The sequence below is a fragment of the Botryllus schlosseri genome, chromosome 10 (assembly GCF_051294905.1).
Source record: "Botryllus schlosseri isolate E-star chromosome 10, Bs_hap1, whole genome shotgun sequence".
NCBI lineage: Eukaryota > Metazoa > Chordata > Ascidiacea > Stolidobranchia > Styelidae > Botryllus > Botryllus schlosseri.
In genome coordinates this window covers 20,977,715-21,001,864 of record NC_137245.1, presented here as the reverse complement: position 1 = coordinate 21,001,864, position 24,150 = coordinate 20,977,715, and the positions used below count along the sequence as shown (strand labels likewise).

Below are 24,150 nucleotides of genomic sequence, written 5' to 3'. Positions count from 1 at the left end.
CAAAATGTATCTGCAACTTCTTTTATTTGATCAACTTCTTGACGACCCGTTATATTTTCATTCCGGACCCTGGCATCGCAATTTTGTGGTGTATTGAACTGATAAAAATTGCTAATAAAACGAACCGAACCGAGGCACAGTCGGCCGCCATGCCCATCAGTATGGACTGGAGTCAAGCCATACGGTGAACTCATTTGCGCCAGAGTTCGTTGCAGTCCAAAATGAGCAGATCTTATCTCAATGTATTCACGTAAAATGTGGGGCGTCGAAGTGAGTTTTAAAATGAATAAATACGTTCCTGCGTAGCATCCCTACGGACCGGCTGTTCGCGATGGTAGACCAAGAATAACAAACGGCAATTGATTTGAGACAACAGGCGAGAGAATTCCAGCTCTAGTGGGTCGCAACGAAACATACAAACAACTAGTTTTTGAATAGTAACAACATTTCAAGGGATGGACAGTATGAGTATACGTAATTGAGTCTCATCTACGGAATATTCTAATACACCACGACAATGCTGTTGAAACGTGCTTATTAAATATTGCGGACAGTGGGTCATCGATGTTGCGGTTATAGCGAGGTTTCATTGCTTCATCACACATACATTACAATAGCATACAAATATCGCATGTATAGGGTCGGATGAGAATGATTGGTAATTTGGGCTATTTTTCGTACTATAAAAATAGGCTTTACGATGAAGAACCCGTGCTTGCCTCGATAAAATGTGTAATTTGGATTAGTCGTAAATCCTGGTGTATACTCTCTCCGGCGAAACTTCGAATCGGAGAGTCAATAACTCCATTGTGTGCCGAGAGTACTGCCGTTGAAACATTCATTGACGTCTCTTTTATTGCGATCTCAAGAAACGGTTTTTTCTCTCCTAACAAACGGGCCTTTTCATAGGTCGAGGCACTGTGTTATGACAGCGTTGTCGAGGATTCAACTGTGTATTGACCATACCGTTTAATATTTGTTAGATTTTGCCCTAATTGTTGGCTTAGCCAACGGTCACATCTATTTAACGTTCTGCCAACTTTTTATGGATCGTGGTGTTTGTTCAGTAACGAATTGAAGAAGGCGTACGGTCGGAGAAGTTTTGACTAGGGGCAAGTCTAACGTTAGTCCCTTTAAGTTGGCGAGCATGTCTGAACTGGTAATTCGCCCCGACATGACGGTAAGAAAGATATATTCTTTGGGATGCCAGCCTAAATTTGTATTGCGTAGTTTTTGTCAGAGTTTGAAGGGATGGTTTAGCCAGAATTGAATTCTTACCGTAGGCTCTTCCAAAACCTAGACGTGGTTAGAGAAATGGAATGCGGATATAGGACGTACGTAACCTACCACCATGGTATGGTTAGGATACAGTCTAGTTAAATTGAGCTACAACGGTGTATTTGTGAGTCTTTTCTGAACTTCGTATTCCTATACAATTAGGTGCGTAGCCGAGTAGGGCGAAAGGCATCTTTGACCTGCCTAAATTTTCGATTTTTCAATACGTCACGATCGATCAGTGACGTCACATTGATGTTACTGTCGTCACATTGATGTTACAGTCGTTTCCCAATTTCAAATTTGTAATCTATCTAATTGCACATGAAAAAGTTTTCCTGTTTGCTTGTTAGTTTTTGCAACTACTACTACTACTACTACTACTACTACTACTACTACTACTACTACTACTACTACTACTACTACTACTACTACTACTACTACTACTACTACTACTACTACTACTACTACTACTACTACTACTACTACTACTACTACTACTACTACTACTACTACTACTACTACTACTACTACTACTACTACTACTACTACTACTACTACTACTACTACTACTACTACTACTACTACTACTACTACTACTACTACTACTACTACTACTACTACTACTACTACTACTACTACTACTACTACTACTACTACTACTACTACTACTACTACTACTACTACTACTACTACTACTACTACTACTACTACTACTACTACTACTACTACTACTACTACTACTACTACTACTACTACTACTACTACTACTACTACTACTACTACTACTACTACTACTACTACTACTACTACTACTACTACTACTACTACTACTACTACTACTACTACTACTACTACTACTACTACTACTACTACTACTACTACTACTACTACTACTACTACTACTACTACTACTACTACTACTACTACTACTACTACTACTACTACTACTACTACTACTACTACTACTACTACTACTATGCCCCCGATTTATTGGAGGAGCTATTTTAATTCTATTTATTGAATTCGTAATCCAACCCTTTTTAGAACGTATTCTCAAGCGATGGTGGAAGTTTGGTCACCATACCCGCGTACGCGACACAGTCATCTGGTGTTGACGCGCAGGACAGAAACGGCCATTCAACTCAAAATGTTTACGTTCACACAAGTAGTCCGAATACCGGAGATCCAGCCGTTACAACGCACAGTCCGTACGCACCAGGACCGTCCTTCGAGTACCATGTTCCCACAGAAAAGTTCCTTATTCCACTCAAGTAAGCCAAACTTTAAGTCTGTCACAAGCTTATATGATATCACCAATCTATATTACTCTGTACTGTTGACTCTTGGTTATTTTGCGACGCTCCTGCAACATTGTTATTTACTGTTTACGCATCATTGCAGCGATTATCCTGGAGAATGCGGATTCGAAATATACTTTGGAGAAAAGACAATGTCAGCTCCGAAAAATGCGCAATATACGGTATTGCAGTTAACTGCTGATGTGATTTTAACTGGCGCAAACGCGACAACTGTGCCTTGCTCTTTCAGTTTTCGTCAATGCTGAACAAGCTTTTCGTGAAAATGAATGTTACTTGTCCGATACAATTCAAGTGCAATCTACCTCCTCCGCAAGGGTGCATTATCAAGGCGACGCCAGTATTTAAAAGGCCGCAGCATATGAAGGATATCGTAACGAGATGCCCGAATCACAAAATAACAGACAACTGTAAGTAAAGGGTTTGATGCCGAGACTGTCACAGAGAGTGGTATAGAGCCTGGGATTTTATTACGAAATGGGAAAGCATTGTAATGACAATTCACGTGTAACCGGGCCGAAGTAACTATGCAGTATGCACCAGCAGAGTCCAAAATTTGGCGTAGGTGAAATCCTGACTCTGACGTGATGTCACGGATCCGCTGCGATGATTAGTAAAGCTTATGATGCCCAGGTCGAAAATTCTGTGGGGGCCGTGCGCATCCTGGCGACGCCGTTAGTACACTGATGATGACATCAACCAGTACCTCAGCCGGTGATGAATTTGTCAATACTCATATATTCGATGCGGAGTGCAATCGATAATTCTGCTACAATTTGGGACCTTTTTTGTTTTGTTTCTCACGGCTATTGTTAGGTTAGATTTTAGATTCTAAAATCATCCCTGAACCAAAGTGATATATAACCGCGTTGTAGGGCGGATTTAATGATTGCGTCGTGAGGCTCACGAATTACGATCACAATTTCCCGGTAATGTTGATATTTCTGGAAGTGTGAGAGGCACAGGTGGAACGCTTCAGTCTTCGTAGTAACCATATGTATGTTCGTAGTCGTCTGTGAAAAAATTAATGCCTTCTATAGGATAGCATTAATCCTCGTTACCGACTGTTTCATTCATACATCAAGTCTGTACTCCGTACTAGTCGAACCAACAAATCATTAATGAATTCTTCATAACGCATACGACTTCTGTTATTGATTTTCCAACTGCAATAAACTTTTCTCTTTTGTTGGCACGCGTCATAAAATATCATTAGATATGAGCCAGGTTGTGAGCAGCACGCTCAAATCATTTTCAGATATATAAAATAACTATTCAATAACAATTCACCAAGAAACTTAAATAGTCTTTAAGATATACAGCATTTTAACGAACGAGGCCAAAACCGTTGAAAGGTACTTTGTCAAAAGAATTAACGAGACCAACAACGACTGGAAAGGATTTCATTATAAAATACGAGCTGTACAAATATAACAACGCGCCGTGCTCTCCATTTGTTGATTCTTCTCTTCAAATATCTTGAGATCCGTCTTCTTTTGTCGAATGCCGGGATTTAAATCTTGGTATGCAGCGGAGATGAGCGGATTAAATATTTTAAATCCAAATATTGTTTCCTGTTCGAGCTTTTCTACGTTCCAATCCAAATACCAAATATATTTTGCATCGTCATGCCGACTGCTCACTGTTCGGTGTTCATATATACAAGGGTACAGCCTGGGTGAGACGAAAAGAGCCTTTAACCCCTTAATTTTCGACTCGGACATTGCGACTTCATCTGTTTAGCTACGTTGCACAGACATAGCGCCGTTGCTAAACCATATCTTCTTTAGAGCCGCATGAAAATTCTAGCCGAATTGACAATACATGTCTGCGTCCAAATAAAGTTTGGCAAACTTTGTAGGCCTACATCGAAATCCATTTAACATATTTGAATTCAAGTCCATCATCGTGGTTATTCAATAGAGACAAACGTTTTCAGTTTCAAGAGGTGGTCAGTAGCGAAGTAGTTCTACATACGCGGAGTACTCAGGTAATGTTTGCGTACTTGCACCATACTTACTCAAGTGGTTATGTTTGTAGAATACTTCCATTTCTACTTGAACAGATTTTAGGTAAAACTACTAACTTTTCATAATTTAGAATTTAAAAAGTATAAAGTCGTTGTAGGATGAGTTTGCAGCACTCTTTTCAGTAGAAAGTCGTAGGACCCGGGTTAAATAGCCGCTGTATGACGAAACTGAATATGAATATATTTTCTAGATATTCTACGTGTGTGGAACCGTGTAGCGTTGTTATGGTCATTTCGCGTTGTATAGCTGGCGAAGATACATCTTGCGACCCCGCGACCAAATCTAGTTCTTGAAACTACTTACGTTAGTGCTTTGCATGCCTTTGATTTTCTATATCTACTAGAAATAGTTTGATAGGGTTTCCATATTTTAGGAATCTGAAAAGGGACACTTTTTAAAAATTACCAGACTTACAATACCGGAGTAAAATTCGGAAACATTGGTAAATTTATTGCGAGTATGTAGTTGGTTGACTAAACAAAGGGTCAACTTTTCGACTCAATTCCCGAAAGACCGCCGAACGGTTATTTGAGTACTGATTTCCTATATCTCAGTTGAATTTTAACATACGTTTAACCAAAATTTTCAAAAAAGAGGACAAATTCGCAAAATGAGGACATTCGGGCGTCCTCCGAGGACACTTTCAAAAATGTGAAAAAAAGAGGACAAATCCTCTTAAGACAGGACGTATGGTAACCCTATAGTTTGATATGTCTTGGAAATTGCTAATTCCGCTTGTAATTGAGCTCAAATTTTCAGCGTAGTTTCTACCTCCGTAAGTTTCCCCTTCATCTTTAGCGACTCCGTCCCACATCCCGGTGAACCATTTGGTTCGCGTTGAGATGCCTAGCAACCGACACACTGTGCAGTACAACTTCGGAGCGGACGGACGCGAGAGTGTATCAATACTGTATGAAGACCCCCAGGTAAAGCGTATGGACCGGGTTTGAGACTAATCGCTCTGATTCATAAGTCTGGAAATTGTCGATGCAGGTCGGTACAGACTACTCGACGGTGTTATTCAAATTCATGTGTTTGTCCAGTTGCGTTGGCGGGATTAACAGGCGGCCACTCATGCTGGTGTTTACTTTCGAAAACGTCGAGTGAGTTTAAATCTATAGGTATTGCATATACAGCAACTTGGATTTGATATCTGCGGTGTTTGGTTTGGTACAATAATGAGGCTCCTTCGAAACCCCTGGCGTGATTCGATTGACATCACGATAAACACATGACTACGGGTATACGACCGTATATTATTCCGTCAGATGACGGGTCATTGTCTCCTGAACTCACATTTATGCCGTATCAAATGCTCGGAGACCCCGATCGGGATCATGCGGCACCCCAGAAACAGCATCGCATTTTATAGTGTATTGTTCTCTATTTGATTTTCACCGCCGATTTCTATAGTGGAATCGTGCAAATATTATAGTATCGTATTTTTACTTGAAAATTTTCTCACATTTCCCCCATTGGTAACCCCGGTTGTGGAATTTGTTTTAACGTGTAATACGTACCTGTGAAATCCTGCGTATTCTAATCATCACGTATACGTGGTGTAAAAGACCTAATCGGTCATAAGCGCCACGATGCAAATAATAATAATGACTGGGAAGGCTTTTGTTCTGACAAAGCCATGCAACGATAACGTCATATAGTTAGTTACCAAGACGTTGTTCGTGTCCATGTAATGTCAAAAGCACTCACCTCCAATTAACTGCTAAAATATGAGACATTTTCACCCAAGCTACTCTTTGAAACTACTTACTTGTGCACTTTCCATATCTGTATTTTCTACTTCAACTGGAAGTAGTTTCGAAGTGTCTTGGATATCGTAACTTTTACTAGTTAATACCTAGTATGAATTTACGACGTTACTTCTAGTTATATACGCTTTCGGTACCAGCGTGGGCTACTTTAACCAGCACGCATCAATTAACATAGCCTTACGATTTTCTTCGAATTGGTATAAATTATCAGTAGAAAGGCCGCTAAATGCTTACCGTACCAATTTCAGCGGCCAAGTACTTGGTCGGCGAGCGGTGGAGATTAGAATATGTTCCTGCCCCGGTCGGGACAGGGCACAAGAGGAAAAGAGAACGATGAGGAGAGACAATCCGAATCACTTTAGAGAAGAAGGTATCTTGGAAATCGCCGATGTGCACGATGGTAAGCAAAAATAAGACTATGATTGGATGTCAGTAAGTAGTCGCGTGCAATCGTGTAGATAAGTCTAGTAAGCTAACTAGCCACCCTCAGTTGAAACCGGTATGGTTGATCCAATCCATTTTCTCAGTAGCTTGATCTCTCAAATGTTTAACAACATTGCTTTAAAATGCTGAATTACTGTTCCGCGTCGGTATTGAGTGGTGATGATGAGGTGGTCAAAGTAGTCATTGCCACTCAAGCAGCAGTAAAATTATGCTCGATTACAAGTAGAATGTGGCTATTATCAAAATTCCAAGATGCCTATTCGAGGCTACCGCAAAATGACTAATCGCAATACGAATTGGTGTAATTTTCGGAAATATCAGTTACCGTGACACAGGGGCCATTTCGTCCGGTCGTTATAATAATTTCACAGTTAAGGTGATGGAAACATATCCCAAAACGACATTCTACTTCGACAAAATCCCAAATCTAAAAACTAATTATTTCTATCTAAAAAGTATAAGGTAAGAAATGTAAGTGGTCACAAAAACATAACCAAGACGAAATGTACTTCAGTACTACGAATATGTAAAAGTACTTCGTTACTGCCCACCCGCATATGGTATATAGGTTGCCATCATCGCTTTCATCCGCATCTCGCGTTACAGGCGAAGCACACACCCTTCTTGGCAAAAGAAAGCGCGTCGCGTTGGATCGAGATGATGACGAGTACATTTTAAAGGTATGTAGTGTTTTACGGGGTGGAGGTAACCTTTTAGACTCGCCCCTTCGTGGGGATTTAGAGCGCATTCACAAGAGCATAGCGAGGCGCTAGACGCTGTGCCATCAGTGATCAACATTGCGCTCAACCCTTGACAGCTGACACACGAATTCCACGAAGCAGCAGGCAATGTCGAAATAGTGGCATACAAAATTGGGGTGTTTTCAATTCAAATTACTGACAATAATTTGAAAACATGCACCCACATATAGGCTTTTGTACGACACCGCTTACACGGATGTGATGGCGAGGAGCCGAGATAAACCTCCAACACTTAGGTAGGAATTCGGGACTTGACCTCGGTTGGACTTGAACCAGCAACCCATTGATGCTGCAGCTTTGGTCCTGTGTATTATCCCCGCCGGTTATTGCTTGTTAGGTCTAAATAGCAAAATCTCACATTCCAGGGTTGCCAGACATCTTTTGAGAAAAATGGGCCAAACTGCGCCGAAAAAAGGGGCCAAAAAAGGCCGAATTGCTCAATAACGTTGCAAAATTACCCATATACCTTTGTCAATCACCTGGAATTCCAGTTTTATATTGTTGATACTATTTGTAGGACACCAAATTCACTACCTACAACTACACTGGATCCAACTACAATAAATGCTACCGTATTGTTTCAAGCCTTTTCCACTAGAATATAAAATCGTAAAATGTATAACTTTTAGTGTTATTATATGAAAGTGATTAAATTTTATGAATTTTAAATAAAAATTGAGAGAATAGATTCTTTACATTTGAAACTTATCCAACATATATACTTAATTTTTAGGTTTTTCATCAAAAAACTATCCGGTTATGTTGAAGTTTTTTTCTTTGAAATTTCAATCAATCAATAAGTACTATAAGGGTAGTCTTCTTCAGACCTTTTCTGCTACTTAGCTTCCAGCCATGTTCGATGCTTTTTCGTTCAACTGTTCACAAATCTGTATTTACCATTCAAACATATTCTACCTCTACATTCTACTAAAACAATTCCAAATCTTCATCTGCTACAGTGTTTCCACTCGAATCTTTGACATTGGCATAAACATTGTCGGCTCAATTTGCGAGATACATTTATTCGAATAGCCAGTTCGATGGTATGTCTCAATTGCCTCGAATAAGAGCCAAATATTGAAAATAAAGGGTCAAGGGGCCAAATTAATTTTGGGGGCCAACTGCCTCTAAAAAGAGCCAAATTTTGGGATGTGGCCACAAAAGGGTTAATCTGGCAACCCTGTCACATTCACGTTCGAAGGGTCGCGGCCCGAATTTTAATAACTTAGAACCGAACTGCTAACATTTCATCTTGCGAGCTGTTTAAATGTATATTCTCGGATTTCCATGCGTTATCGAGGCGACTTCGTTTTTAGATACGCGGACGAGAGAATTTCGAAATTTTGCGACGCGTAAAAGAGGCCCTGGATCTGATGGAATACGTGGATCCGAGACAGCAAGAACTTTACAGATTGAAGGAACAGGAAGAAGGCGGCAGGCTCGTTCAGCAGTATGTACAATTGTACATTATACACTTGTACAGTATTTATTGTACAATGTAAACTGTAAACACAAATTGCGTGTTTCGCCGATTTCGACCACAGCGCATAAGTGCAATAGAGAAAAACTGCACTTCCTAGTAGTGCAGAGCGGATCGACACATTCTCTGGTACGACTTCGATCCTGTTTTTCATTTCTCTGGTCCGGCTTCGGCCGTATCGGTAAAATTACTGTTCCGGCTTCGGTCAAAAATGAAAAAGTACGGCCGGATATCCAATCCGGCTGCAGTCCATGCTCCGCCTTATTCTGAGGCGAGTGAGAATCCGTGTCTTGCTTATACGTGACGGTCGCTCTGCTATCTATAGCATGCAACGAATCGTAACATATAACGAGTGATCGAACTAATATCCGTTTGTAATGGTAATATCTTGCCCATCGTCACGATGTCTCGCCTACATTCAAGTATTTTGCGTCTTTTCGGGGCAAGGCTACGTCGTCTATTCATTAAATGAACGGTGAGCAATACCGTACGCGTTAATTACCAGAGATTAATGTGTCACCCGCAAATTTGGTCACGTCAACGTCACGATTATGTAATGGTTGTACCGAATCTATGATATGGAATGTAGGTGATCGCAACAATAAGTGACAATATCTTACCGCGACTTGGACGTCACACTGAGCGAATGAACAATGAGCGTCTTCGGCGATTAACATAACGTAAACGGCGGAATATTAATGTCGTGCTGTTGCTGTTGTTTATGGTATTCACGGTGTTTTTCGACTACAATGGTCATTTACACCATGTCGATATTCCTTATTTTTGGATTCCGTAACTGCCGACTTGTAGCACGGACCACTTCTAGGCCTTTTCTAAGACACCACTTACGCGGATAAGATGGCGAGAAGGAGCCTAGATAAACCTCCAACACTTGGGTAGGAATTCTGGAGTCGAACCCAAAACCCATTGGTGTTGTAGCTGTCGATTATACCACTACGCTATCTCGCCAATGTCGTACTACGTTACGGCCAGAGGTGGTCAGTAACGAAGTACTTTTTATGTGGTCAAGTATGTTTTGCTACCTTGAGCTATTTACTGAAGTGGTTATTTCCAAGCTTATTCCATTTCCACTTGAATAGTAGGCCTATTTCGGGTTAGGCAAAATACCTTAATTTTTACAATTTAGATTTTAAAAAGTAGTCAGTCGTTTTGGGATAAGTTTGCAAAGCTCTTATATGAGTGAGCTTGTCATAAGAGTCGCGTGTAAAGGAGTAATTGCCCATGTACCACGGCGACGGACTCTATTTTTGAAAAATCCACCTGCAATGTCAGTCCTTTTCCATCAGTCGCGAAGATACATCTAGCAATTCTGCTAAACCGCTGGATCTAATCTACTATTTGTAGTCCTTTTGTACTTTACGGATTCGAACCTTTCATTTCTACTTCCACTTGACGTATTTTGACAAGTGTCCAAAATTGCTACTTCTACTTATAATTGAGTCGAAATTTACGGCATTACTTCTACTCGAGTAGCTTCATAAAAAAATCATGCTTTCGAAATTTAGAATCGCGGCAAGATTCCTGAAGCGCGAACAGCAAGACCACCACATCGCCAACAACGGAGCCATGCTGCAACCGAAGCATTTACGCAATGTCGCCAACGTGCCGACTAACTTCGAATACTAATTTACGACACCCGCCATCGGTAATTTCCGCCGGCGGCCACGGTTGCCGGTAGGACGCGTGGGACCAATGCCGGCCGTGCACTCGCCGTTAACTATTATTTATTTTGAAACCGCGGTATCCAATACAATCCCTCGTGTAGCTGTGTTTACCAACGACTTCATGACTCATCTTTCGGCGGACCACGTCACACGCCACATCACGTATCTACGCGTATTTCGACTTGATATCAAAACCATTCGTGTCCAGTAGCTATTTCGGTTCAGCCATCTTGATCGACTTATACGGAAGGATCCGTGAAATAGATGCACGCCACCTGAAGTCGTGTCTTCTGGCACGTGATACTGGGCCTTTCTTGGTCACGAAAACATAGCTTTATACAAGATATAAAAGATTGTCTTTTCACTTGCGCAGTCGCGTAACTTATTACCGCACAATCGGTCAAAGATTGTTATTGTTCGAAGCCTTAGTTTTTTTGTTTTGGATGCATATATATATGGAATATAGATTGTATACTGTAAAGCACATAGATATATTTCGAGTCGGTGGCAATATTGTACTCACTGTTAGCTAGCAATCTATCTTTTCGCTGCTGAGCTGGTAATAAATCGAAACAATAAAACGCCATTTTCGAAGCATAGACTGAATTTCATGTTACGGCAACACAATCGGCGTAGCCTACAAGGAAGTAAAAACACTGGGTTTCCATTGACGCCCCCTGCCGATACGCGGCTTTCTGCTTGTAAGCCTAGACAGTGAACTTACCAATAACCGCGAGAGATCAAATGTGTATATAGTACGTAGCGTAAGTGTGGTGTGTTATCATGCAAAACACTCAATCGGTGAAGGTAAAATGGAAAGGAATTTACACTGGGCCTGTGACCATCGGATATAGGCGAAGTTCCTATTTGCCTTTGCGGTAAACAGCTGTAGAAAATAGTCTGTTCTGACGGATAGCTATCTAGCTAACACCGACATCAACATCTACTGGAAAATAGGATCGGCAAGAAATTTTCGGCAATCAAACGACGTCACGAATACTGATAAAATACGTGAGAGGAGATCAAGTACGCCAGTCATTGACGATTTCGATGATACGTCGAAACAGGCCTGAACCCGCCAGAAATTTGCAAGCGGATAGTCACGCGCATTGGTCATATTTCATAGCCATACAGATCGTTGCGTCGAAATTTCCCACCTAGGATGAGAGGTGGATTTATCATCCGATGCAATTGGTTTTTCAATTACCGTACGTTACCACTTTTATCATTTACGTATGTTAAATATTTCGATAGAGGTCGATCGATTTGTAACGAGGCAAACTATAAAACGGTATGTGTGATAATGCAATATAGCACAGACGACCTGTGACGATTAAATAAATAAATGTCAAAAATACAAAAAAGCACGCGTCCGATACGCAGACAGCATCAAACTGCGATAAACCAAATCGCTGACAAGAATATAGTAATGACAATGGAGTTGCTCAGCGCGGTAAATTCTTCAATCGTGATTTGGGTCTATGTATCACGACATCGAGATTTGTCCAGTCGAAGATGAGCTTGCCAACAACGCTCGATTTCAGGTTATGGGTGCATATTGATCACTTGCAGCTATGAACGTGATTGGGGAGTTTACAGTGTTTTACCAGCTGGCGAAGGCATGATACTGACAATCTGACACGCAGTCGAGTAAGCCTCGCCCCTATCTCCACTTACGTCCGCAATGGTGATCATCGCGAGCGGATCTAAAGAGGAAATTAAGGTAGGCATTTTGGCGTGATGTCAGAGAACTCGACTACTGTGCTGTAATAAGTAATGCGGCTCGGTTACTCGTGATGTAATACTGGATAATGATCACATTGACCAAAATATATTCATACAATGCCCGCACGAGTACTAAGTTAGTTAGTAGGGATGGGCATTGGGCATAACGATTCGAGTCGATTTGTTCTAGTAACGACAGATCAACTAGACCACTACCAAGTACAGTTGTAACGCGTGTAAACATACTTGGCCGAATTCTCTAACATGACGCGAATTGCAAAATGTAAAGTATGCCGCCTACGTTTCGTATTTATTCAATCAGTACAGTTTCAGATAGTTCATACACGCCCACAGACCGGAAGCTGTCCGACCGCGAGCTATGCTCTAAACGCCGGACATCATGTCGGAATGACTTTACTGTGATCAATACGCCCGCATCTTTGCCGATTGCTGTTATACTCGATGTCGCTTAGTAAGATGATTCGGACTGAAATTCCCGAACAGCAGCTCTGCGTCGTTTTCCATCACACGGGAGTTCAATTATTCCGAGTGCCGTCTCCGGCGAATAAATACACTACGATATCGAACAGCAGTGTTTCGTGGCGGTTAACTTCTTTTCGTCCGGATTCAGAATGACGTAAATACTCTCGTCGAATACCTCCTTGATGCCAAGCATTGTGAGCGCGGAGCACTCCTGATAGCCAGCCGCGCCCAGCTTTTTGGCTATCTTCTGCCCGGCCTCTTTCGTGATGGGCTTTTGCTTTTTGGAGTGCAGGTCCTGCAGCACCTTCGGATCGTCGCGTAAATCGATTTGCGTCCCGACCTGATACATATGCATGATTTATTCATGGGCGAAATGGATTCTGCGCATCGCAGCTGCTTTTCAGCAGATGTGGTCTGAGTAGTCGGCAGTGCGACTCAAGAAGAAGTAACGCGGTAAATTTCTGCCAAGGTGCAAGTGGAAGTAGAATATTCGAAACATTTCAAAACTACTTATCCGGAAGTAGAATATGAAGATCAGTATATCCGGTAGAAGTAGAAGTATCGTCGAACGTTTCTGCTCCGTTACAAGAGACGTAGCGATTTCAAAGACAAAATCAAACTGACTTGAGTAGAAGTACAAAACGAAGATATGAAAACTACTCAAGTAGTTTCAAAAAGATGATTTGGTTGGCTAGTCGGCGGTAGCTAGGGTTGCATTTAAAACAAAATTCAATGTAAAACAAACACGTTTAAAACAAAGCCCTGATTTAAAACATGTTTTCTATGTGTTTTTAAAGCCTTGACGTCACGAATTTTCAATTGTGACGCCATAGTGGATTGACATTGACAATTGAAAATATAGGGTAAAAATAGCTCCTTCGAAGAAATATATGTACTATGCTATTGAACCGACTATTTTGAGGATTCCAACCATCCCATATCGATATACGTCGGCTATGTCGGGTGTTAATTCTCCGTAGGCTCATACAACGTATTTTTGTAAAGCATTTACACAATTATGGCATAATTTTACAACTTGATAAAACAATTTTTTTGAAAGACCTTCTTTTAACACACTGTTTAAAAAATGTTTTAAACAAAGTGTTTTAAAACACCGTTTGTTTTAAATGCAACCCTAGTGGTAGCGTACTTCTAGCAGGGGGCTCTTTCGCCTAGTTTTCCTGATAATTTCAAAGTTATGAGAGTACATCCCTAAACTACTTTCTACTTCACGAAATTTGAAGTGCAATTGAATACGTGGTATATTTAATATTCATATTCAAATAAACCCGAATATTTTCGGCTGACGATGACACTGAAAATATTCGGGTTTATCAATATGAATATTGAATATACTATTCACTTGTATGTTCAAGTTTTGTACCTCCAGGAAGCTCTTGAAATACTAACTGTAAAACGTAATTAGTTTGGCCGAAAAACATGTCAAGTAGAAGTGGAAGCAGTCTGAAATTATATCGACCTGGTGAGTAATACAAATATGTAAAATTTTCTTGAATATTCGGAAGAAGTACTTCATTACTGACCACTTCTGCGTTTCAGTGAGAATAGTATGTTTGGTTTCTAGTGACTTGTCGCCGGCCATGTGTCGTTTAGCGTAACACCGATATTTCGATTTCACTTTCTTAAAATAGCAACACGCCGAGTTATATCGGAATATTTGCTGCACGCGAGGAGCAGTCGCAGCGGCCCATCGAAATGCGCCCGCAACTGGCATATCGCAACCGCAGTTTATTTCCGAATATGTTACCACGTCTGTAAACAATGCGAGGTCGCCTCATGCGAATTTGATGTACGTCCTATTCTAGTTACGTTGTGGATATGCGGGGGGCCGTAATATCACCGCTGAATTCTGCGGTGGGTTCGTTGGTGTAGCCCGTAGCCGCAATGGGAAAGATTCGCTATCGGCTCTGGAAGTCCGGACTTGCGCATTGTGCGTTCGCAACGTCACAATCGATACGTGGCATCTCACGCCGTTGTTGGAATTTTTTGCCGCATTCGCGAATTTCAATCTTGCCTACACCCATGACATGGAGTGGTATATAAATAAGAAAGATTTACAATATCAGTAGCGAAGCATGTATTGTAGGTATGTAGTGATCTAGTGAAGTGTACAGGTGGGCAGTAACGAATTATTCGGTACTTTTTGGAGCACTCATTCACATAGGTTTTGCCTACCTGTGTCCTGTACTACTCAAACTCTATAAGTGGTTATCTTAGGCTGCTTGAACAGTTTTTAGGCTAAACTATTTACTTTTTGCTCTTGTGATAGTTTGATTATGATAGGATGCATTAGATTTCGTAGTAGCCTATGACTAATCTCACAACACCTATGATCATTGCATAAACATTTTTAACTACCTATGGGTAATATTATCCGCTACGTTGCACCAACGCGTCCGTGCTAGATACAGCGGGAAACGATGATTAATACCAGGATAGCAAAAAGCGGGCGTAGCAATATCGATTATAAGTAGGACCGCATGGGCAAATAGATATACCCGAGTGATTCGATTCCGAATCGGGTTCTAGGCTACGTTTCCAGTCGATTATTTGAGCATTCCTATCCATCATAACGCCCTAACGGTATGGATGGTTGGGAAATTTCAAATATATGATTTATGTAATCTCAAGACAATAATCTAATGTTCTAGCTATACCACATCACTGGAATTTGGTATTTATTTTGAGAATTCGACTATACCTATTTCATGTCACTTTGTGGCAATACCGTGCTTTGATCACAACTTCATGGAAATGCCATTCGATTAGGAGCAACAGTTTGGAAGCCGAACATCAACAATAGTCGAATAGCTTCATCTGATCGTAAGTTGCTGTGGGACGCCAAATGCGTTGAAGCGTTGTGCCGGTTCCTATGCCCGCATGGCCTAACATCACGAAAATGTGGAATACGGTTACAATCGGGATATAATACCGTTTCGGAAAACCTCGAATTCATATAGAAAAGGCTACAGGCGTTGCCTTCTTTTCATTTGCATGTGGTATATGAATTAGGTCGGCACATGAATCGCGTCAGCAACAGCAGATCAACCCTGGCAGTGCTTCGATTTCATAAATAAAAATAACTCATACCGTTCGAGCAATCGTTTCCCCGACACAACCAATGCGGATATTTCTAGCGTTGAATGACGAAGCAATACACAGACACCGCAACAGTTGCGCGGAAGTTGACTATATGCGATTTGTGATTCGATTCATATTCTTAGGATTGTGATGTCACCAACCAATCCGTAACTTCGCACGTACCCGAGTCACTGAATATTATTTGGTTATATATAACGTATGATAATGACATATACTGATGGGGTCATAAGCATAAGGGAATACATAGACATAAGCATGAATAAGGCCGCCCACCCAGTTAATGAGATACAAATATAATGAATCACGTGAAAATATCCGCAATCCGCGAAGTACCGCAATTAGGACATTTGCCAACACAACACCATGTGATTCGTTCAACATAATTCAGGTAACGATCAATGCGCCAAAAACCTACCAGGAGAAAAGGTACGTTCGACTTTGTGTTGTGTAGTTCGGGTATCCACGTTTCCTTCACGTTATTATATGAAGAAGGAACCACTACGGAAAAGCAAACGAGAAATATGTCCGCTTTATTATAGGAAAGTGGTCTCAGCCGGTCGTAATCCTCTTGGCCGGCGGTGTCCACTAGTTCGAGGATGTATGGTGTGCCGTTGACTGTTACATTTGCTGCAAATGTAGAATATATATGCTGATGGTGATGATGAACCTCGGAACAAGTAAACTTTCCAAGCAAGATGTGAGCCCGAGCTACACACGAGATATCCTATACATCGGGGGTCGGGAACCTATGGCTCGCGAGCCATATATGCAGGCCGTGTTATTTTTGGCATTTCAGGAGCCAGATGCCAAAACTGCCAAAAATAAAAATTTTAAAATGCCAAAAATAAGCAATTTTTGGCATATGCCAAAAATAACACGGACTGCCAAATAGTGTATTTCATTCGTGGTATTGTGTTAACAGGACCGCGTTACAAGCGAGAAGAGCGTTTGTGAAAGGCAGGTTTCCTAATCTGGGTCCAGCCCACCCATTAGGGGTGAAAGCATGGTGTCCTAAATGGTGTGGGCACAGCGAGATTGAACGGCTGACTGTATTTGGTTTACGTCATACTTTCCATTCCATTCCATTGTCCAAAAGCAATTTTACGACCATTTTTGACCGGCTTGTCGAGCGCTAAATTTGGTAAAACGGGTATCAATGAGAAGCTGCCGCAGTACTGATCATTAATATATAAATTATATTCTGCTCATGGAACTGGAACCCCCAAATTCAACCACGATTTTTGCATTGTGATCGAGTTAAGCATTGTGACGCAACAAACTCTCTGGCTATTTCTGAGCTGCATAGTCTCGTTTTGCCAGACAGTCTTGTTGCGTCAATGTTCTTAAACAAGCTAACCTTCCCAGGACTCTTCCATGCGAGTTGGTAATATTAAAGCCACCTGAAGTGACGAAAGTATTCCGAAAATATATCGGTAGACTGAAGGAGAAATGATAGTCGGGCTACTAAATAAAATGTGTTGAGAGACAACACTGAAAACTCCTGGAAAAGGATCAGGAAGAAAATTCTTTCCGCGATGAGATCGATGGCACTGGCGAAGTGATCTCTTTTCATAATGCATGGAAGCCTGTTCGGCCCTCCAAAGATCTTGCAGCTCTGAACACCTTTTGTGGATGACTGGCAACATTCTTTCCCTCAACGGCTACTGTTGAAGCCGATATTTCCCTGATTCGCTGGGCGAGAAATGAATATAGGAGAAACTTAGCTGACCTGAGTTTGGAAGCACTGTTACAGTGCAAACGATTTAAGTCTATTCAACAGCTGTAACAATCAGCTATTGAGCGTGTTTGTTAGGCTTTTCTTTTTTTTTTGCTTATTGGCACCGATTCCGATGGATACTGCACATTTTGTGGTTTCGTTTGCTATTATTAACCTATGAAGTCGTTAGGTTTTTTCTTCTTCTTATTGTTTGTTGGCACTGATTATACGTGGATGCTGCACATTTTGTGGTGTCTTTTGACAAACTAGCCCAAATAAAGCGTTTTTGTGACTAATTCGAGGCTGAAACTATCTATTTAGAGGACGATGCCAAAACTGCCAAAAATAAAAATCGAAAATGCCAAAAATAAGTTATTTTGGGCAGTTTTGGCATATGCCAAAAATAACACGGCCTGCATATATGGCTCATTTGGGTGCAAGATGCCAAATTGTTAATTTTATATTGAATTGATCAACATTGTATGAACTACTAAATTTTCACCACGGCCAGAATAACTATTCTCGTGGCAGTATAAACAATTAAACATGTCTTCGATAGGTAAAGACAATGCCGTATTCGGGGTTAGGGACTAGGAACCTCCTTTTCACAATCCTCAAATTTAAATTGCTGTTGCGCCGGCGACCAATATCACCCGTGAATTCGATGTAGTCGACTCAAAATCTTGGGTTGTACGATACATTGATTGATCAAAGAGAATAGCATATATGGTGATGCCTGTATAAAAATGTAGTTTTTAATTACACGTTGTCTTTCTAATCTAAGGTGAGAAAAGAACTGTCGTGGGTGGAAGTGGCATGCATAATTACCAACTCGAATTACGAACAACGCCATAGCTATATCCACGTCCTTGATTAGTAAGTAGCTTTGTAAGTACCGAGGATAAAGAGTAGGCTTGCAGCGCACCATTACATGTTACCACCGAATACTTTAAGAATTTGAGAAGTCCATCAGTATTCATATTTTCAGAATCAGTGCGACAGCTGCATTCGATTAATATCAGTAATAATAAATACGAAGATATTTGCGACGAATTACGCTATCAATGATGAGACTTGGCCCGTCTGTGCCTTAATACCTCTCGTTTCGCGCTTTATTTTCGAACAATAAATACGGAAATTGTCTTAATTTGGGAGAAAAATGTTCAAAATCTAGTTATTCATGAACATCGTTACAAAATACCGATAGCAATTGAAGGTTGCACAAATTTTATTCACTCCCGACGACAGATGAGGCACTGGCTCGTTTTTCTACCCTGACCCCACGTATCTGATGTATCACACCCTAGAGTGGGTATATACTGCTGACGTAACCATGCTCGGCTCCACCACCTACGCATGTGATCTGATCACTGATCATGGCATTCATATGGGTTCTCACTAGGGATGGCGTGAACCTCATGACGTCACGTGACGTCATATTGCTAATTCCGACCCTACATTTCAGTGAAGGGATATATATTAATGTACAAGATACCAAGCGCCGAGTCGAGCCACATACTCTCACATACTGACTTTTTAAACGTCGCCAAATGTATCAACTGCGAGGCAATCAAATGATATAATTATCCCATAAAATCAATATCTTCCGTCACTTTGTCAACAATTCGACGAGGACTTGCATGGGAATATAATCATACGCCTTAACCGTCTAGGCCAGGGGTTCTCAAAGGGTGGGCCATGGCCCACTGGTGGGCCACAGGAGCATATGAGGTGGGCCACAAAGCTATTTAGAAAATTTTACAATTAAGGTATAAGTTTAGTTATATTTGTTATATTAATCGCTAAAAGTATATTCATATTATCTAATTATTATACGTAGGCTACGTAAAGCTTTTCATCCGACTCTGATAAGACGTAGTGGCGCATATCGTGTTGGCATGCTCAAGTCGAAAACGGGAGGGAGAAACGGCGGCTTTTTCCATTGGCTATGACAACCTATGCGGCTAATAGCAACTAAAGTAATTTCGAGTAGGCCTATATAATAGCTAGAAGGTGATTCTGAAGTAACCAAGTATTCCGGCAGGGCCATATGTCGTATGCCGTTGAAAGTAGTGTGCAATAAACTCGGAATGAAGTGTAATTGAGGTATATATTTACTGTACTTAGGCAAGCCGTATTATTGTAAGATAAAAATAGCCATAATTGCAAATTATTAGCAACTTCTGGTGGAGGTATCTGCACCACCGCAACAAATCGTAATGGATTGAGGATTTAGTGGAGCGCATTAATCTTTGGATTCGGTTTAACATGTCCGCCCTGGAAATCTTTGTACATAATGTAAGAGTCACATGAATTGATTGTATCATTGGATTGAATATTTTGACATCGCAGCTGCAGTTGGTTTGGTACAAGACATACAATGTGCATTGTACAGCAGGCCTATTAAATAAATATTTCTCCACTTCTCTGTAGTACCCCATTCACCAATGAATTCTTTGAAGCTGACCCAGAATGATTATATTATTCCCCACAATAATGGAACTAAAATCCCAATAACAAAGCGGATGCGTGGATTTGATCATTGTGTTTTGCGACGCGAATGGAGCAGCGGACGATAATAATATACACACAGAGTTTTAGCCTATGATCAACCAGGGCCGTAACTACTGCACCCAAACCCCCAATTGCGGGAGCTCGAAGGGACCCAAGATTATTTCGTTGGTCGTATGTTGGAGGATATTTATTTTACATAAAAATTTTCGTCGCGCTTGGCGCGATTTCATGGGCCTAAAGGTCTACATTTAAATATCATCAGTAAATTAAGAGAAAAATGAGCATATTTTAGAGAAATAGGCATATCGGCACCGTCGATAACCACGCATTGAACAGGATTATGACTCTAGGATAAGAGGTGGGCCACAGCACATTTTCAAACCGGAAAATGGGCCACGGCCAAGAAAGGGCTGAGAACCCCTGGTCTAGGCCAAACCGGACAATGTATTCGGCGTTTGAGTATTCCCACGTTGATATTAAGCAGAGTGTAAACGGGTTTTACCCCATTAACAAGTTACACAGCAGTGGCCAGCACTTCAATCGCACGTATTTGGTTTTAATGATACAATAAACATATGAAATCGAGATGAACCCCGTACTCTTGCTAGATTTATTACATCTGACACCGATATCAATTTCATAAATTGGTTGAATAAGCATCAATCGCTTTTCGGTCTTGATATTTTGTGATTGCGGGTCAAGCTCGTAGCAGAGAGTTACTAAATATTGTAACAAAGCAGGTTAAAAATTTGAAATTGTCAGGGTGCGTGCTCGTTTAGTGTTGATTTTTTATGCTACCAGCGCCATACCTATAGTGGCCCGTAGTTATAATGCAATAAATTTCAACCAAAGATGTTATAATGAAGTAAAAATTGTAATAAATGAAAAAGGTTCACAGTGCAGAACCTATCAAGGATCGTTTGTGAACGTGAACCTCTAAATTTCCAAGGTTCACACACAGAACGCGAACGTGAACCTCGCGTTCACACCATCCCTAGTTCTCACATCACGACGAACCTAAGTCTCCGAAACTCAAGCTTCATATGCTCAAATAAGGCAACCAGCATGATTACTACGAGTTTTTACAGAGAAAATGTGGCGCACACGAGGAATCCCATGCAGTGAGTTCGAATTACAGCTACGGAGAAATTCACGAATTTTCAATTGTGACGTAACAGTTGATTGGCATGTATGGCTCTTTGCGAGTTAAAATGGAAAAAATAGGGACAATATGGGTCTTTGGGCGAAAAAGGTTCCCAACCTCTGTTACACAATTGACTGAGCAATGTCCGGAATCTCCAATTCATACATGTCTAATGTCTATGTCTACCTACAGTGATTATACCATGAATAATTACCGCGTCAGCGTTACGATGTCCATCGATCCATCAAAATATAGGACACGGATGGCAACAGGTATACTAATCATTGATTGATAAGTATGAATGTATCTTACGGTAACATATCCGAAAAAGGTATACTTTGATCGACTAAGTAAGTATGCATTATGCATGCATACATACGTCGCTGCCGGCAATCGAATATGATGTAAACAGGAATAGGTAAAGCGTATCTCGCAAATCTACCATTTACGGACGATGATGTAAAAAGTATGCGATGCAATTGTATTAAAGGGCATTGTATTGATTTTACATCGTATTGCTCAGGGATATCCCTGGTATCGCTGCAGTAGCCTATCCACGAGTCAATGCGCCAGCGTAATGCATGACACTCGGATTCAACTACTCAATGCCTACGCAATATCGATGAGAAGACATGTTATGAATGACATTTCAGAGCAACTACATTGCGCGCTGTCCGTCAGCACACAAAAATACACGAAATGCGTAGTCATGTACTTATTTGGGCAGCTTGTGATTACTAATCGCAAAGGAATTAGGGACATGAAGATTAATCTGTGAAATCCAGATGATGTTATCACTCGGATAGCTGAGAGATTATTCTCAAACGATATATGATATAGTGTAGTTATAATGATATATCTTGTAGCTGTTTGGTATTCATGGTGTGTCACATTTAAGGTCATTTTACACCAGGCCGCTATTCTCATTAGGATTCGTGATCTGCCGACTTACAGCATGTCCCACCTTCTTTCTAGGCTTTTTGAAAGACAACGCAATTAATAACCGAACTACGCGTCGCAGCTGCATACGCCGAACGTTACACCAGAACGTTGATTTATAGTTCGTGATAGGGCGGGTTTAAATCATGCGGCGGGAGTAAAAAACATTGTATCTTACCGACGTACTGGTCCAGAATTGTTGGAACATATTCTTCGGGAAAGCCGCCCTGGCTGTAGCTAAGAAGCATACTGGTTTTACCAACAGCACCGTCTCCAACGGTAACGCATCTCAGCATGCTCGCCATACTTTCCGGGTCGAAGTTACTCATACAATGATTAGCAGATGGCTCCAAATGATTACACTAATTGCGCAAGCACGTCCAGTCACTTTATTCCATCTATATATGCGATCTACCTGACACCCTGAGTAACGAGCAACGCCAAACTTCCTGTGAGTTGTTACCAAGTGAACTGCCGTGAGGCCAGATCAGCTGAATCAATTCTCAAGCATTGGTCGCCGGCATACAGATGCATTTACTATCAATATAACAAAGACCCTGTAATTATTTGAAGATAAAGGCATATGAAAGCGTAGCAGAGCATATGTTTATCTGAAAGGCTGAACTATAATGCACAACATAACCTACGCTGAGCACTTCATGAATGATACGTTCGACAGCATCACAAGCATAATATCGCAGTGACTGACGTCCGCTGGAGAAGCATGAGCGTTGCGCGCAAGTACACACACACTCGCGGAAGGCTGCGCGAAGCCGGGAGGCCAGTCATTCATTTTGCAATATCAGACTGCCGAATTCGAGCAATTAAATTGAGCGATAAATGAGCCCAGATGCAAAATAGGAATTCTTAATATAATACCGCCAATCTAATGCCCGACATAAATCTTTCGAAGATCTATCATGGAAATATCCCCAATAAATAGAGGATTCCGATATAGGCATAGGCCTACTGTTTTTTTTTATGTGAAATGAATCAGCCAAAAATAAATTTTAGAACCAGTGCTATTTCCTGCACGAACGAACCATATCATTGAAATGTGACTTCATAAATAGGAGTTAGAAAATTCAGTAAGCTTAATTCTCCTATTAGCCTATTATGTGTATAGGTTTGGAAACGAATTTCATTGGGTCAATTCATAGCCATACACAGTATGATGAATATTATCATATAGTTCAAGTTTATTCATAAAATTTCATCACTCAAAACATCACAAGACTGCAATACAATGAATGATAGGAAGATGCCGAAATATAGGAGTAGTCTTGAGATCAGACACCCGCCTGGATATAGATTTAGCTACAGGGGTGGACACAGTAGTCAAATACTACACTAGTGGTTATATGATTCTAGACTACTTATGCTTGATATTTTTCATTTTTTTGGCAAAACTAGGCCTAGAATCTTTACTTATTTTCTTACTTTGAAATTGCGACTTTTACATGTATCCGACTTGAGTAGAAATGTACGACTTTACTTTACTTCTACTTGAGTACCAACGATGACTAATGTTGACCACCTCTACGTGTAACAATAACAAATAGATCAATATTCTAGCAGTCGCAGATTATATAGTTCCCTGACTCAATACAACGGTGCCGTAATGTCACGAAAATTGCCGATATTTTTCCCTGTAAAAGCCGATATTTCTTTCAAAGCGTGATATCGATTCGACATTATCAGTGAACCGATAATAGGCCGGGGACACCGAGGATGCCTAA

The 24,150-nt window shown here is 40.9% G+C and overlaps 2 protein-coding genes and 1 long non-coding RNA gene across 4 annotated transcripts; 1 reads left to right on the top strand and 2 right to left on the bottom strand.

Moving 5' to 3' along the window:
* The first annotated feature begins 930 nt into the window (after positions 1-930).
* LOC145449214 (tumor protein p73-like) lies at positions 931-11,365 on the top strand. 2 transcript variants are annotated; one of them, XM_080327686.1, is made up of 10 exons: positions 931-1,180; positions 2,323-2,549; positions 2,680-2,758; positions 2,827-3,004; positions 5,423-5,550; positions 5,618-5,727; positions 6,645-6,796; positions 7,447-7,520; positions 8,918-9,051; positions 10,608-11,365. In XM_080327686.1, exons 1-10 carry the CDS (start codon positions 1,148-1,150, stop codon positions 10,726-10,728), a joined length of 1,236 nt encoding a protein of 411 aa, XP_080183812.1. In that variant the 5' UTR covers positions 931-1,147; the 3' UTR covers positions 10,729-11,365. The 2 variants fall into 2 exon arrangements, with proteins under 2 accessions (XP_080183812.1, XP_080183813.1); XM_080327687.1 differs by lacking the exon at positions 931-1,180 and adding an exon at positions 1,212-1,354.
* Positions 1,571-2,367, bottom strand: LOC145449219 (uncharacterized). Its single transcript, XR_013918180.1, has 2 exons — positions 2,227-2,367; positions 1,571-1,620 (listed from the first exon to the last, which is right to left on the bottom strand). It is a non-coding gene; the product is annotated as an uncharacterized LOC145449219 (long non-coding RNA).
* LOC145449218 (rho-related GTP-binding protein RhoQ-like) lies at positions 11,353-22,968 on the bottom strand. Its single transcript, XM_080327690.1, has 3 exons — positions 22,590-22,968; positions 16,513-16,724; positions 11,353-13,314 (listed from the first exon to the last, which is right to left on the bottom strand). Exons 1-3 carry the CDS (start codon positions 22,738-22,740, stop codon positions 13,066-13,068), a joined length of 612 nt encoding a protein of 203 aa, XP_080183816.1. The 5' UTR covers positions 22,741-22,968; the 3' UTR covers positions 11,353-13,065.
* Between the last annotated feature and the right edge of the window lie 1,182 nt (positions 22,969-24,150).

Bases quoted from the DNA above. Each gene is read 5' to 3' on its own strand.
- LOC145449214 (XM_080327686.1), top strand. From the start codon at position 1,148: ATGTCTGAACTGGTAATTCGCCCCGACATGACG. The intron at 1,181-2,322 runs GTAAGAAAGATA...AACCCTTTTTAG, and splicing joins TAATTCGCCCCGACATGACG to AACGTATTCTCAAGCGATGG. The intron at 5,728-6,644 runs GTGAGTTTAAAT...TACCAATTTCAG, and splicing joins TTTACTTTCGAAAACGTCGA to CGGCCAAGTACTTGGTCGGC.
- LOC145449218 (XM_080327690.1), bottom strand. From the start codon at position 22,740: ATGAGTAACTTCGACCCGGAAAGTATGGCGAGCATGCTGAGATGCGTT. The intron at 16,725-22,589 runs GTAAGATACAAT...CTACATTTGCAG, and splicing joins AATTCTGGACCAGTACGTCG to CAAATGTAACAGTCAACGGC. The intron at 13,315-16,512 runs GTAGGTTTTTGG...CATATGTATCAG, and splicing joins CGAACGTACCTTTTCTCCTG to GTCGGGACGCAAATCGATTT.